This window comes from Nannobrachium achirus (assembly GCF_963921795.1).
Source record: "Nannobrachium achirus genome assembly, chromosome: 8".
Classification (NCBI taxonomy): Eukaryota; Metazoa; Chordata; class Actinopteri; order Myctophiformes; family Myctophidae; genus Nannobrachium; species Nannobrachium achirus.
In genome coordinates, this window is record NC_137817.1 from 50,405,803 (window position 1) to 50,421,753 (window position 15,951).

The 15,951-nt window shown below is 45.2% G+C and overlaps 1 protein-coding gene across 1 annotated transcript in view; it reads right to left on the bottom strand.

Moving 5' to 3' along the window:
* Nucleotides 1-14,697: 14,697 nt before the first annotated feature.
* The window catches only part of LOC308289277 (mRNA decay activator protein ZFP36), a gene marked incomplete at both ends in the record, with an annotated part of 2,410 nt that continues 1,156 nt past the window's right edge, over nucleotides 14,698-15,951 (bottom strand). Inside the window, one exon of the mRNA XM_080730924.1 lies at nucleotides 14,698-15,951. This exon is cut by the window's right edge and continues 27 nt beyond it. Coding sequence (XP_080587050.1) covers nucleotides 14,698-15,951 — 1,254 coding nt within the window.

Sequence of the window (15,951 nt, forward strand, 5' to 3'; positions counted from 1 at the left end):
TAGTATGTCACAGGGACTTACCCCCAATCCAACCCTTGATGCTGAGTGCCAAGCAGGGAGGCACTGGGTCCAATTTTTTAGAGTCTTTGGTATGACCCGACCAGGGTTTGAACCCCGATCTCCCAGTCTCAGGGCGGACACTCAAACCACTAGGCCACTGAGCTGGCATAAGTGAGAGAGAGAGGTTTTTATGTTTAAGATAATAAGAATAAAACAATGTTTAGTGAGTTAAATTAAAGGGCCACTTCACCTCTGGGACAACTAGATCTTATTTTATTGTTGTTTGTAAGATCTGGTTGTACCAGAGGTGAAGTGGCCCTTTAAGTCCTCTCACATCTATATACAAATGACATCCTGCACATATTTCGACATTCATTCAAACTCTGACTGGGGAGGGAGTCTGGGAGATAGGTGGGTTATTGCTCATTGCATCCTGAAAGTGAAAGAAAATAAAGAATAGGGGAAAAAGAAGGTTATGTATATCCTATGGACAATCAAAATCATTTGGACACTTTGATGTGGTGTCATAATTAACCATAATGTTGATATGGCACACATGACTATCAAGAAAATGTCCACATGGCACTTCATGTCAAAAGGTTTACTGACCCCTGCTTTACATTGACACTTTGCTTCAGAAGTTACTGTTTTGTTGACATCTCTGCCGGTGAAACCTAATGCATATAATGCTTGTGTACAGACACTGAATACACTTGTCCCAGAACAGGCACGTGAACACATAGACATCAAAGGGGGCTTGAGCCCCTGCCCTTTTACCTGTAAAAAGTGCCCTCTCCTCTCATGAATGCAGTTTTTACAATGGAGAAAGTTCCATGCCATATCTGAAGGCAGCATTCAAGAGAATTGTCTCTCCTGAACTCTCCTGAACTTGCAGCATCTTATGTTGAATGAATTTCCCTCTCTGTGCCATTCCATACGCCCCATCTCCAAACTTGATTATGCTTAGTTCAGTGCGGTATCAAGCAGCGACAATAGACGTTGTGAGCTTGGCCCTTTTAGAAATTTCAGCCACTGCCTCTCTAAACTTTTCTGCACGTCCCTGCCTAATGCACATAATGCTTGTGTACAGACACTGAATACACTTGTCCCAGAATATCTCTGCACACACATCCACATGTGTAAGTCTGTAAGGTGTGCATGGTGTGTACTGTACACCATGAACAGAACACTCATCCTGTTTTACTCTTACATAACAGTCGGTAAGCACCATACAAACACACACATGAACAGATGCTGGCTTATGGTGGACATTTTTGTCAAAAGTATTATTTATTTGCCATAGACGTACAAAATGAGTAGACAAACACATGACCATTACAGGTCACAAGCAGACTTGACATTCAGTGATTAGGTATTATGATAAAAATAAGAACATTATAATTGTGTGCGAAGCTAAAATGCGCCAAGAGACAAGGCCAAGTCTTACCACGGACACAATTGACCATTACCAATAAATGTTGTTGTATTTACAACGTATTATAATTAGATAATACTCAGTTACGAGTAAAGGCACTGTATTCAAAATGTTACTTCTACTATTGGCATCAAAATACAATTGCAGTATATCACTCACGCACGCACACACACGCACGCATGCACGCACGCACGCACGCACGCACGCACGCACACAGACACTTCCCCCTTCCCCCTTCCCCCTTTCCCTCTCCCTTTCTATACTATCTTTGTTGTTCTACAAGTGCACAGACATGAGGGCAGCGTTGGCACAAGCTTTACAAAGCACACACACACGCACGCACGCACGCACGCACCATAGAGTTATACACGCACACACACACACACACACACACACACACACACACACACACACACACGCACACACGCAGCAAAAAATGATTTTTATTCATTCACGTTCAGGCAAGCTCATCATTCAGAAACAACCACCTTGGGAGACATGTGCCTGCGACACGCCTGACGCACACAAGGAGACCAGACGCTTTTACCCAGCGACAGCGTGCCCGGGACGAGTCTTCCTGTGGTTTGGAATGAACCAAAGGCTTCCTGTTTGAAGACAAAGGTAGTGGGTCCCCACTGGGGACCCACGTTCTTTCATCACTGATTGGAAAAGGGAAATGTAGGGGATGGATATATAATTATATGACTATCAGGCTGCGCCGCTGCTGCTGTGAGCCGGTGACTTTTCGTGCAGGAAATTGTGGGAACGTGGAAATGCTCAATATCACGACCAGGGGTGTCGCATCAAATTCTGGGCCGTGGGTACAAGGATTCACTGTGGGGACCCTGTGCTTTAACAATTAAAAAATAGCAGATATACAAGGTCACAGCGTGGCACGCTGTGCCGCGCTGTGAGCTTGTAGATCTGCTATTTTCGTAAAATCGTGAACATCTTTGAATATTTCAAATCCTTCTAAGGTTAAAAAAAAAAAAAAAACATGTTTCTATGTCAGTGGTGATCAAACCTTTTCATGTGTATTTGGCCACGGACCCCCATCTCAAAATATTTAGTTCCAGGGACCCCCCAGAAGCAAAATTTGAGTTTCAAATGTTGGCTTAAAAAATACGTATATTCAAAGATTTGCACACATTTTCACGACTAAATAGCAAAAAAATAATTAAGGCCCCTCCACCTTGTAGTGATGGGCAATCCCGTTCATTTCAGTGAACGGATCATTTCGTTCACGTTCACGGTAATGATCCGTTCAAAAGATTCGTTCAAATGATTCGTTCATAGCGCGATCGTCCCGTGAAAAACACAATCGCGGGAGCGTTTTTATTACGTCGCGAGTACAGCCCGCCGTCGCGTCCTGTCTGCCGGCCGGGGCTATTAGGGGGAGGGGCGGGGGTGTGAACGAAAGTGTGAACGACCCATTTCAGGGATTTGAACGAATCGTTCACGAGTCATGTTAATGATTCGATTCACTCATGAACGACACATCACTACCACCTTGGGCCCTGGTAACTCAGTCCCACTTTTCCCCCCCTTGCGACGCCCCTGATCACGACACATGAATGTAACCCCACACTGACATGCATTCTTCCTACAGCTGATAAGGAACAGTGTATACGTATATATTTCAGCAGAGGTGGAGTACCTACCGTATAGGGGAACCATGGCAGGAAACATGGTGAAGAGGGTGAGATAACCTACAATCAGGGTCATGGTACAGCCAGAGATGTTTTGAGTCTTGGTATGTGCATACATAGGATGTCACCATTTATGTTCTCAGTGAGTATAGAGATCACGTACACCTTTGCTTTACTCCACTCGCACTGTGTGAGCCAGGCACGTGTCGTGCACACATAGACATCCAAGGGGGCTTGAGCCCCTGCCCCTTTTTATCCATCTGTATAAAAGTGCCCTCTCCAGACCATGAATGCTGTTTTTACTATGGTGAAAGAAATGTACAAATGCCCCTTCACATGCCATAGTACCTGAAGGCAGCATTCAAAAGAATTGCCTTTTCCAAACTCTCCTGGACTTGAATGCAGCATCTTATGTTGAAAGAATTGCCCTCTCTGTGTAGAAATCCATGCCGTACGTCACATCTCCAGTATTCACTTGATTATGCTTAGTTCAGTGTGGTATCAAGTACCGAAAATAGACGATCTCAACGTGTCGCAGCGCGACGCGTTGTGAGCTTGGAGGTCTGCTATTGTATTTCCACCAAAAGGCCCTTTTCGAAATTTCAGCCCCTGCCTCTCTAACATTCTCTGCACGTCCCTGGTGTGGGATTACTGCAGATAAAGTCACTATTCATTGAATTTAATCTTGATTTCAGATAGCAGTCCATGTCACAAAATGTAACATACAGTAACATCAGAGACATACATTGTACAACATGGCAAAAACACACCCATAACAGACTGTTCGTGATGTTGCCTTCAGGGAAGAGGTATCGGAGCATCAAAGCAAGGACAAGTAGACCGAAGAACAGTTTCCTACTCCAGGCCCCATGTTGACCTTGGTTCCTGTTTTTAATGTTTAGATAAGTTTAGTATTGTATATTATACTGTTTTTATTCTGTGTATTATTGAGCACCCCAACCTACATTTGTCACAGTTTATGTACTTGTACATCCTTGTGACAATAAACATCTTGAATCTTGAATCTTGAAAAAATAAATAAAGATGAATTAAAAAGACTGCAATAGTTCAATAAAAGTACAATAGTGCAATCCTACATAATAAGCAGCAGGCTGCTGAGCCTGTGCTTGCGCACTTTATAGGGTTTGTTAGCTGGTTAGTGATGCTGTTGTTTGACACTTCCAGGCGCTGCACTAAATTGTACATGAGTTGGCTTAGCAGTGCCTCACAAGTGGGCACACCAACAGAAGTGAACAGCTGACTGGCACTATGCCAACCTCATGGCATCGTTGTATGCCAATCTAAGCCTCTCTTACACCTGGACAGAAATGGGCTGTAACTTTTAAACAACTCACGCAATCTCTTGTTGAACCCGGTTGTTATGTCTTGAAATCATCTATCTTCCACTAAAGAGGCCACTTTATCTGTGCTTGTCTGAACAAAGTATAGTAAAATGTGCTCAGCCCACGAAAGCTCAGTGAAAAGCTTCTGAACACACAGCGAAGCTATAGACAAATGTTAATCGTTTCATGACACATCATGAAACGTCATGAAACCTTTAACTGACACAGCCAGAAGTGAATGTTAACTGAAATAAATATGGATAAAAAAAAATCCATAAACCAGAAATAAGACTCAGAAACAGCCCGGACTATGTCATAAATTGTTGTATTAAGTTACTGTATTAAGATGTCAAATGAAAGTAAAAATCAGGAACAGATCATCATCATCACTCTTTGTCTATCTGTTCAGGTTATTATGCTGTTAAATTACAGTAAAATAACTACAAATGCAAAATTTAACAAAATGGTCACTTTAACAAGGTATTATAATTATATTCTCCACATCTTGACAACATGGTATATTCCCAGGTTCCGCAGGTCAGCTGCACAGGTGCAATGCATTATTGTTAATTGTCAAGTTTAGCTGCACTTGAACAACTGGCTGCCATATCCAGCCCAAGAAACCGTAGAAGCCCAGGGGAAAAAAACTGACAAAACCCTAGGCTTTTGCTGAACTGACACCACTGTGAGTGACAAGCCCTCATTTTCAGGTGAGAGAATCCAAATCATCACAGAATGACAAAAATGTGTGAGTACTTAAACAGTTCCTAAAACAAGTCTACTAAAACAAAATTAATTAATTAAAACAAGTCCAATATCGTGGTTAAAAGTGTTAAGGACCATTGCTCTGAACTGACCAAAGGAGCAGACTTCCAAGAAGTTGGGCTATATTCTTCTGGATACACATACTAGTAGCCTATGTGTATGAGAGAATAGGGGATGGGGATGTAACTCGGATGTGTGTCTCAAATGAAATGAGTATTGGTAGAATCGCAGAAAGTTTAGAATATTTCTAAATAATCCCATTTTCATTTTGCACAAGATTGTTGGTTGTTGCAATTACCTGCTCTACAATACTTCTCCATATCGTCGTTGTCGGGTGGAAACCTTGTATGTCCAAAACCATTTGTTTTGTATTTATCATTTTTAAAATGATTTAAACTAGTGAAAACAGCCGATCTACGCAGTGCGAGGCGTTGTGTGCTTGTAGATCTGCTGTTCTCACTACTTTTGTGCGATGGTCATATGATGAAGCAGTGCTTTACTCTGCGAAGAAATTCACAAATTTGAAACTTGGAGATGCAAGGTTTCTGCCCGACAGTGACGATCTGTTGTGCTATGACGGAAACAAATTAACACCGCTCCATACGTTCCATAATGCAATCCAATGGTGAAAGCTGCGTTGTTTTCTCCCGAATAAAGAAAATGGCAGCCCATGTGTGTCTCAAAGAATAGACAGAGAAAGCTGCCTTGCCCAGCTCTGAACATGAAGGAAGCCTTGAGCATACTGGAGCGGCTCTGAAAGTGCTATTGTTCTCTAGTCTATACTGTATAAGCAGCCAGCACTCCAGCAATATCTCCCTAAAAGGACAGACAGGGAAAACCCTCTCCTTCCATCATGTCAGATTGACGTTCCCATAAATTTGTTTATGTTTGACAACATCCGTTATTGTGGCTCCGCTTGACCCCTCAGCTCCACCAAAGCACCTGGGCGACCGCCGAGGCATCCTGGGCAACCCCGAGGCTTCCGGCCTCCAGACCAGCAGGATGCTGCCGACAGACAACAGCGGAGGATGTCCCTGACACACACACACACCCACACGTGCGTGTTCTTATCAATATTCTTCTGAGGACGTCAACATTTGTAACCCTATAACCCAGTGCTGCGACACATTGGGAGCTTGTAGATTGTCTATTTTCGGAGCGTGACACCGTCTTTGACCATGTTCGTCAACTTGGACATTTTATTGCCTGTTTGGATTAGGTGTTTAGTTTTGTTTGCCTGCGTTCTGTCTAGGTGTAGGTTCAAGGTGTGGGTTCTGTCAGTCTGTTCCTCAGGTGTTTTCTTGCGTACTTATTTAGAAGTGGTGTTCTTGGGAGATGTAGGATGAAGGCTCCACGTACTCCCGGTGGGGGCTCCTCACTGGCAGATGAGTCAAGATACAACAGCTGTGACAACACAGAAATGTGCGTGGGGAGAGATCAATAACGCCAAAAAAAGGGGTAAAAATAATTGACTACTCAAAATATTTATAAAAAAAAGAACAGTTTGAAGTGTGCGGTGGATTTGAGCAGTTCATTTCTCTCTCTCTCTCTCTCTCTCTCTCTCTCTCTCTCTCTGTGTGTGTGTGTGTGTGTGTGTGTGTGTGTGTGTGTGTGTGTGTGTGTGTGTGTGTGTGTGTGTGTGTGTGTGTGTGTGTGTGTGTGTGTGTGTGTGTGTGTGTGTGTGTTTTGATTGATTGAAGAATTTATTAGAAGTTTGCAATAGAAAAAAGTACAGTTTCATGACAGTACAAATCACTGGTACAAGGTCAACTAAAAGGAGATCCTAGAAAGCCGAGGCTTATTTCCACAGGAACCACACTTTAAGTATCACTTGGTCACCCAGCGGTATTGCAGCAGCTCATGCTACAGACAAACAATCTGCACACGCATAGGAGACGGTGTGACCACAGCTCAAAAAGAAAGAGAGATAAAAGAAGTGGTGTTCTTGTGCTTCCTCTTTACCCTTCTTTGCTACAGTATGGGGTGAAGATGGGATGAGGAGAATGTGGAAATCAGACAGGAGAAAACCTCAAGAGGCGGCTGTTCATAGCTACAGTGGAGTCAGTACTGCGGTATGGGGCTGAGAAATGGACCCTTACAGTTTAAGAAATAGCCAATGTATCAATGCACCAGACTTCAGCCCCAGACATTTCACTCAGGAGTGGTGGATTCTTGAGCCGCAATGGTACTGCAGGCTCCACCTCGCCCAACGGCGGTGCTGCAGGCTCCGCTTGCGGCTTGAATGGCCCTCCTAAAGGCAATAACCCAACCTGCTCACGGGTGCAGTCTACATTCCGGCTGTCACCCGTCTCTCCGGTGGTCACCAGACTATTCCTGGTTTCCCACGTAGTCTATTCCTATGAGTCACTATAGAATAACTATAACGAAAAAACATCGCATGGATGCACCTGGGACGTATCAGTGAACGTACAGTGATGTAGCCCAAGCTTTCGGGTCTCGCAACATCATACCCCTCACCCGGGTGACCCAGCTGGGGTTGATCAAGTCCCGAATTACGTCCCAGTAGCTACCCACGATCAGTCCCATAAGGGAAAGACAGGACCATTCACTCCACCACTCCAGAACTACTCTGCCAAGACTAGGAAAGGAAGTCTGGCGCTTGGAAGGACTAGGCTCTGTGGATTTACTCCTGTCCGGGCCCCTCCTACGTCTCACCAGGTCCACTCCTGCTCTCACCAGGTCCAGGCCCTGTGCGTTGCACCAGACTTCAGCCCCAGAAACAATAGAACCGTGTTATACACAATGTTATGCTTCACCTCTTAGTGCTCGTCAGGGTGGGGGGTCTCTAGTTAAAATATGATTATTTTGGGGGTCACAGCCAGAAAAGGTTGAGAACCAATGCATTAGATAACTGCTCTCACAACAGCCCTGAATGGAACAACAACTATCACAGTTTTATCTTTTTTTGGGGGGTCACAATAATGACCTACCAGTGTGTTTGGACAGATTGGCCACTAGATGGCATCTCCTCTCCAATGCTGAATCTGTGGCTCTGCTGGCCTCTACACAGAGAGAAGAGCTGCCATCTAGTGGCAATGATGATAATGACCAAAGAAAACACATTTTTGTAATTTCTTTTTTTATCATCATCATCATCATCATCATCATTAGTATTATTATTATTATTAAGATATTTTTGGGGGCTTTTTCTGCCTTTTATTGATATAGGTGTACAGTTCTTTCTTTTTTAAAACTCAAAAACGTATACAGCTGAAATATATTACATATATAAGTGGTGTCATATATTACATTTTGATGTGGTGTCGTGAACTTAAAGTTGATATGGCACACTGACTATCAAGAAAATAAAACACAGCACTTCAGGTCAGAAAGGTGGCTGACCCCTGGTCTAAACAATAATCTGCATGTTGAAGCCATACCCACTATAGGATGGCAGGTCTCCAAATGACCTGGCACCAGTCTAAATACATACAGTAACATTCTATCTTAGCCTTTGCATAAGCCTGCACGGTCGTCGAGGCTAACTGGCTGTGGCAAGTGCTGCGGGCTAAGGTGCAGTCTGAAGAGGTGAGTCTTCAGTTTACGGCGAAAGATTTGGAGTGAGTCTGCAGTTCTACACTTCCACCGTTTGGGAGCCAGAAGGGAGAAGAGTCTGGGGGACGTGTGGAGCGTTGTCCCGGATGATTCATGGAAGGTTCTGAGTTCTGACAGCTTCCCTAAAACTTAAGTGATCACACAGCTTGAGAACATACACGAATGGCTATTCTCATCATAGTTCCACCCTTATCTACAATAAAAGGTATAGAACGTAAAAAGACAGACAATATCAGACCAAATCACAACAAAAGATCGCACTCTTGTGAAGTCATCACCTCTCTTCACTGATATCCCGTGAAGTCATGTCATGTGTAGTTATAAACCCCATGGGAAAACCCTTACGTCAGTCTTATGTCATCCAATGGGAAAGCCCTTGGAAAAACACATGGTGAAAAAACTACTCAAAAAGATATAGAGCCTATATATTTTAGATTATACCTATTTATAGTCTGGATAGCCTAATCCTCAAGCTTGCATATAGGCATATCAGACAGACATCAGACATTTGGTGGATTAATAGTTAGATGGAGTCCTAAGGGAAAGGATTGGATCAAATTGGGGAATTAAAAAAGGTCACTGTTCTCCAACAGCAGCCCCAGGACATTTCTCTCTCCATTCTCTCTCTCTCTCTCTCTCTCTCTCTCTCTCTCTCTCTGCCAATAGTGCTACATCTCAGTGGCCCTCAAATCCGATCCCCTCTGCCTCTGTCAGGGGCCATATGAGGACACTCTACATTCAGCCCCATGCAGTCCCCAACCCCTGCCCCCCATTTGTCACCACCACCCCCTCCCCTGCACCTCCTTAGCTCCTGATAATTCCTTCTTATATATATTCTTTTCTCCGACCCTCCATCCCCGCCCCCCCCACCTCCCATCAACCAGCACCATCGCATTACTCAATTCTCCCAAATCAGCTTCTTCTTTCCACACTAACACACAAGACACAAGACACACACACACACACACACACACACACACACACACACACACACACACACACACACACACACACACACACACACACACACACACACACACACACAACGAGCACACACTGAGAGTTGTAATCCCCTCCCCCTTGTGAGTCCCCAGCCTGAGTCCAGTCCATTCCCATTGAGGGCCATTAGCATACAGATGTTGGGCTGAAAAGGGAAAGCCGTGGTCCTCACAAAAGGCCTGCAGGAGGGGGGAGTGGTTAGGGAGTGGGTGGGGGAGGGGAGGGGAGGGGTTGCAGAAAGTTGGCCCTTGGCCTTTTAGTACTTTGGTAGGCAGTAGGCACTCACACACATGCGCACGCCTAACATGCATGCACAGATACATGCGAGCACACACACACACACACAAAAACACATGCGCACGCCTAACATGCACGCCTAACATGCACAGATTACACACACGCGAAGTGAATTTGAAAACTCGACCAATGATGAAAAACTCCCATACCTACTGGGAGAAATACAACAATGCACGAACACAGCAGCAAGATTTGTGAACTGTTGCGGCAAAAGAAGGCTAGAAACACAACCACCCTAAGGACTACAAACCATGGATTGACATCTAGACTACTGCACATAGCCTACAGTATGAAACAGAGCTGAAACCTTTAAATGCATTTTGAGGAAAATAATGCTGCTATTTGTACCCTGTATATATATAAAATGTCACAATGCGACGTAGCTCTGTTTACACAATGCTGTACCCCCTCCAACTGTATATATGTTCCCCATTTTCAACAGTTTTTATTGTATTTGTGATACTTGCTTTGGCAATGTAAAGGTATGTTTTCTCATGCCAATAAAGCTCCTTTGAATTGAATCGAAAATTGCATGCACAGAACCCATCGCTTAGATTTTCTCCACCGCTCAAAACGTATAGGGTCTACATCTCAGAGACGCTAAAACGCTAAAAGGTAAAATCACGTAAGCGTGGCGAACCTTCGCCGGAGAAATCTCATTTGGACTGCTGACACCGAGGAACCTCATCTCCGAGCAGTATAGCGGAGGGAGAGTTTCCGAAAGGAGCTAGCGGAATACCAATACACATGGATGTGTGTAGAATGATACACATTCACAAACACACACACACACACACACACACACACACACACACACACACACACACACACACACACACATAGCCTACATACATATCGTCGTTGTCGGGTGGAAACCTCGTATTTCCAAGTTTCACATTTGTACGTTCGCAAAGTAAAGCCCTGCTTCATCGTACAAGGCCGTCACACAAAAGTAGTGAAAACAGCAGATCTACAAGCACACAACGCCTCGTGGTGCGAGGCGTTGTGTGCTTGTAGATGGGCTGTTTTCACTAGTTTAAATCATTTTTAAAATGAAAAATGCAAAAGAAACGTTTTTTTCACCGGACAACGACGATATACAAGCGCACAGAGGAGAACTACTTTCTGTGTAAATGCTGCACGCACGCACACACAGACACACAGTGACAGAGGAGGGTCCCCAGCTCCTGCTCCAGTGTGAATGGCTGTGCATGCATGGGTCACTAGTATCCCCGTCTCCCCCCTGGTCCATTGTGTGCTGGCAGCTCTTTGTTCAAGCATCTGTCGCCCAAACATTCCCATCAAAGTGTGTCTCTGTGGCACTAAATTAGTCTGTTCAGACAGGTTGCAACAAACACTCCCTCGTCTTCCCACAGAGTACGCGCACGCACGCACGCACACACACATTGTATTATGTTGAAACCTAATACTCTAGTCTAGAAGAAGGGGATATCATGCAACCCCCAAAAATAAACTTCTAATCAAAGTTTCTAGATTGGAAAAAATCTCTCACACACACACACGCACGCACGCACGCACGCACGCACGCACGCACACACACACACACACACACACACACACACACACACACACACACACACACACACACACACACACACATGATCCCAGGATGCAACAGAAGGAAAAAGAGTTAACATTTGCCCCATTGCCGGTTGATGATGAGACACAGACAACACTGGACACAGATGATCAAAGTATGGATGGATGTATGGATGTAGCCTAGCACAGCTAAACAATCCACCCATGTTAAAACAAGGTATTATAATACTGCAGTTATAGCTGCATTAATATATAGTCTGGCCAAGCCAGGCTAGTATGGATGGACCATGCATGGTGCATTATCAGAGTTGTAAAGGGACACCAATGGGACATTAGGCCAACAGGGACCAAACCTTATTCTGTCATGGTGTTTTACTAGGTAACCATACAATGGTTTAATAGAAATGTATTGTCTTAGATTAGGTGGATTCATCTTAAACCTTTTTACGGTTACATCTGACATTCAGGCATGCTGCATGCATTGCATCATTGTTGTTGTTGTTTTTGCCTTCTTTTGTTGTGTCTTATCTGCTGATTGCTTTGTTTGTGTGCCTGTGCCTTGTTATGGGACACCTGAGTTACCCTGGGGGATGAATAAGTATCCGTCAGTCAGCCCAGATAAATAAAGATTAGTCTTCATTATCTCATCTCGTATCTTATCTAAAAGATAAAGACCCATGAAGGCCTAAAACCTAACCTGTGCAACTAAAAGCGGCAATTAAGATAAAAGATAAAAAATATACAAAAAGGATTACAAGTGGATTGATCTCTCCTTCCCTTTCTTTTTATGGAAATATCAAAAATAGTGATTTCCCCCACTGTTTTACACCTGTAGAATTGTGCTGTGAATCACTGTGCATTTCAGTGATTTTAGCCATATATGGGATACACGAACAAAAACTAGCTCTTATTTTCCAAAAGACGTTTCTTTTATTTTGAACCAAAAGGTGGACAAATATATATTAAGACAGCTGGGATATCCACATAACCCATGGAATGTAAACAATCAACGCACTTAAATTATATAGAAAAAAAAGCAAACATATCAAAACAACACAATATAGTTTTCACTTAAAGAAAACAAAACACAAATAAATAAGTTTTAAGTTAACAAAAGTTATTATTTAAAAATAAAGGGCTTGCTGGTTGGCTTGGTGTCCAGGCAAACAATAAGCAACAGCAGTATCTCTGGTAGGAAAGGTTCAGTGTTACTCTGACATTGAGTTACAAATGGATAACTTAACAAAAGACAAAACAAGAAACATAGACAGCAGATCACACAATTTCACCTGATTTTCTTTTTTGTTGTTGTTGCCTGATTTCACAGGATGTAATGTGAAACTCCCCAACCGAGTTAGCTAGCTAGCTATAGCGTGCAACAGGCTTCATACAAACTCATTGTCTTAGAGGCGATTGCTATAAAATCAGGTTTACACAATCAACCCAAATATCTGGATTTCAGTCTTTGCCTGTATTCTATCCTGTATCTATAACAGATGGAGTGAGAGAGCATTCCTGGATAGAGGTAGACCCACTATAGTGAACACAACTTGAAAAAGCCTCAAACACAGTATAGGCTAGTACACTGATAGACATGAATGCAATGTGTTGTGCCAGCAGCATCATTTGTGGCTATCAAGAAGTGGGGACCTTATAAACTTATATTGTAAGCTAGTAAGAAAGAAATAGTTGAAAGTTTCTTCCTAATACCTTTCACCTCCCTTTTAGAACAGATATTAAAGCAGACTACGGTGATAGGTAAAGCATATTTTTGCCTGCATTGTAAAAAAAGGTTTATGTATACACACACAATCATCAAACAATGTCTGTCAGTGACAACAAATATGAACAAGAAATAAATACATCTAAGGAAGGTGTTAAGCTATGGCAGTAATAACAATGAAAACAATAGCATTAACAATAACACTGTCTGGGCTAAAGGCTACAGGTGTTAAACAGTGATATTAGGGTTAGGTCAACTTTGGTAACTAGACAAGAGGCAATGGGTACACTTGTGCCATTTCGAATCGCTGGTGTCACGGCTACAACCGAACTTTCCAAGGAAGTCACACAAAATGTGCGAATGCAAAATTGGTCACGAATGGGCCACTAATTCATGGGTTGCATTTGTAGTCCTAAACTGTCTGATTGGCATACGTAGAACTAATGTTCTACACCAATCAGAACACCCGTGTTGGTCCTCAACATGGCCGGTGTAGGAATACAAATGCAATCCATGAATTGAACGCAAATGTTAAAATGATAAATGTCACACGAGCAATGAATCAGTGACAGTGTGACCAGTTGCCTCTCTTGCTAACGGTTAGTTCCATACATCTTTGTGGCCCTAAAAATATGACTGGAGTAGCATTGTCCTGTGTAACCATAACTGGCTAATATACAGGAAGTAATGTGCTATTAGCAGTACTTAAAGAACCTTAATTTATTACAAAAGAAAGAGCATGCCGTTTCCAGAAACACTAACCAGTGTGTATTGTCTAACACACCAGTCATACACAGGGCTAAAAAACAAAAAACAAAAACATATATCTTTCAAAAACAGAACTTCCCACTTAAACAGAAACTTCATAAGGAAGACTGCCAAGCTAAGAGAAGTATTTTCTATAGAAATGGGTATACAACAGTATACAGCACTTAATAACAGCATCGTAAACAACGGGAAAAGTAAAAAAACAAGAAAGAAGTCGGCTTAAATTTGACAAACTCTGAGCAGCGCTACTACTGCTTGTATGAGAAATGCAATATGCACAAAGTAAGGTACGTTTACCAGGCTGGGCTTATACCCAGGAGGTCAAACTCAACTTTTTAACACCCTGAGAACAAAATCTACTACAAAGTTACTGGGGTCACAAGACTACAAAGGCCACAAGCCTGTGACGTTGGCATACATGGTATAACACACCATAACCTGCTATGGGCGTCTGAGCGCCCCAGAATGAGTCTAGCAAAAGTATCAAATGTGTGTCAAAGTGTTAAAACGCCTGTCGTTGGACCCCTGTGCAAATCCGGTCCCGTAATGAAACGTTTTAAAAACATTGCACAGCCGTCGCGCTCAGTCGTCTGAGACCGACAGGCTGCTGAAGATGGGCAGGCGACGGCCCTCGAAGTTGGGCGACTCGGAGCCACTGGAGGAGGAAGAGCTGGAGCTGAGGGAGGAGGAGGAGGTGTAGCCCTCCTCTGACAGGGAGTCAGCGGAGGAGCAGCGCTGCAGGGCCTGCAGGCCACTCAGGACCAGCGGCAGGTTCTGCTGGTGGCGGATGTGGTGGAGGCCGGGGGGGCTGGAGAGACGCCGGGTTGTGGTGGTGAAGGCGGGGAACTTGGCGCCGGCGGGGGGGTCGGCGGTGGAAGCGTAGAAGCACGGGGCGCCGTCGCCGGCGTCCTTGGCCAGGTGGTCGGTGAGGCCGGAGAACGGGTACGGGCAGTGCCTCAGCACGCCGGGCTCCGGGAACAGCGGCGAGAGGAGCTCGGGGCTCCCCTCGGACGACGACGGCGGCGGTGACACGGAGGAGGCGCGGGTGAAGAGGAACGAGGAGGAGAAGCCGGGAGGCTGCTGCGACTCCTGGACGGGCCGGAAGCTGGAGGCGAAGGCCTGCGGGGACGAAGAGAACCCGGCGAAGCTGACGCTGTGGCGGAGGAGCGGGGGCCTCTGGGGCGGCGCGGCGCCTCCCTCCTCCATCTCGTCGGCGTTGTGGATGAAGTGGCAGCGGGCGCCGTACGGGCAGAAGCCCACGGTGTGGAAGGTGCGGCAGGGCTCCGTCTTGTACTTGGGGTGCCGGCTCAGGCCGCGCATCTCGTCGAAGCCGTGCGCGAACTGGCACTTGGCGCCGTACTTGCAGGTGCCGCTCTCCTCGTACGTGCGGCACAGCTCGGTCTTGTAGCGCGTGGACATGGGCGGGGACGGCGCCAGGGGCTGCTTGGCGGCGGCAGAGAACGAGGAGGAGATGGAGGCGTTGCTGAGGCTGAGGCTGAGGCCCGGCGGCGGGGAGGGCAGCAGAGAGGAGAGGCCGCCCGCCAAGCCTCCAGCGGTAGCCGCGTGGCCCTCTATCATGCTGACGGAGCGGTCAACGCGGAACGGGATGCGGTCGAGGGACGAGCAGGGCAGCTGCTGTCCCACCTCCTTGTCCCACCACTGCTGCCCACTGGGGGCCCCCACACTGAGGCCCCAGCAGTCGGGGTCGGCCACCTCCGCCGAGCCGCCACTGTTGAACTTGGAGTTGGGGAGGGTGACGGGGCACAGCGAGTGACGGCGCTGGAAGCCGTGCACGGAGGCCCTCTGGCGGGTCTGCTGCTGCTGGTAGGACAGGCC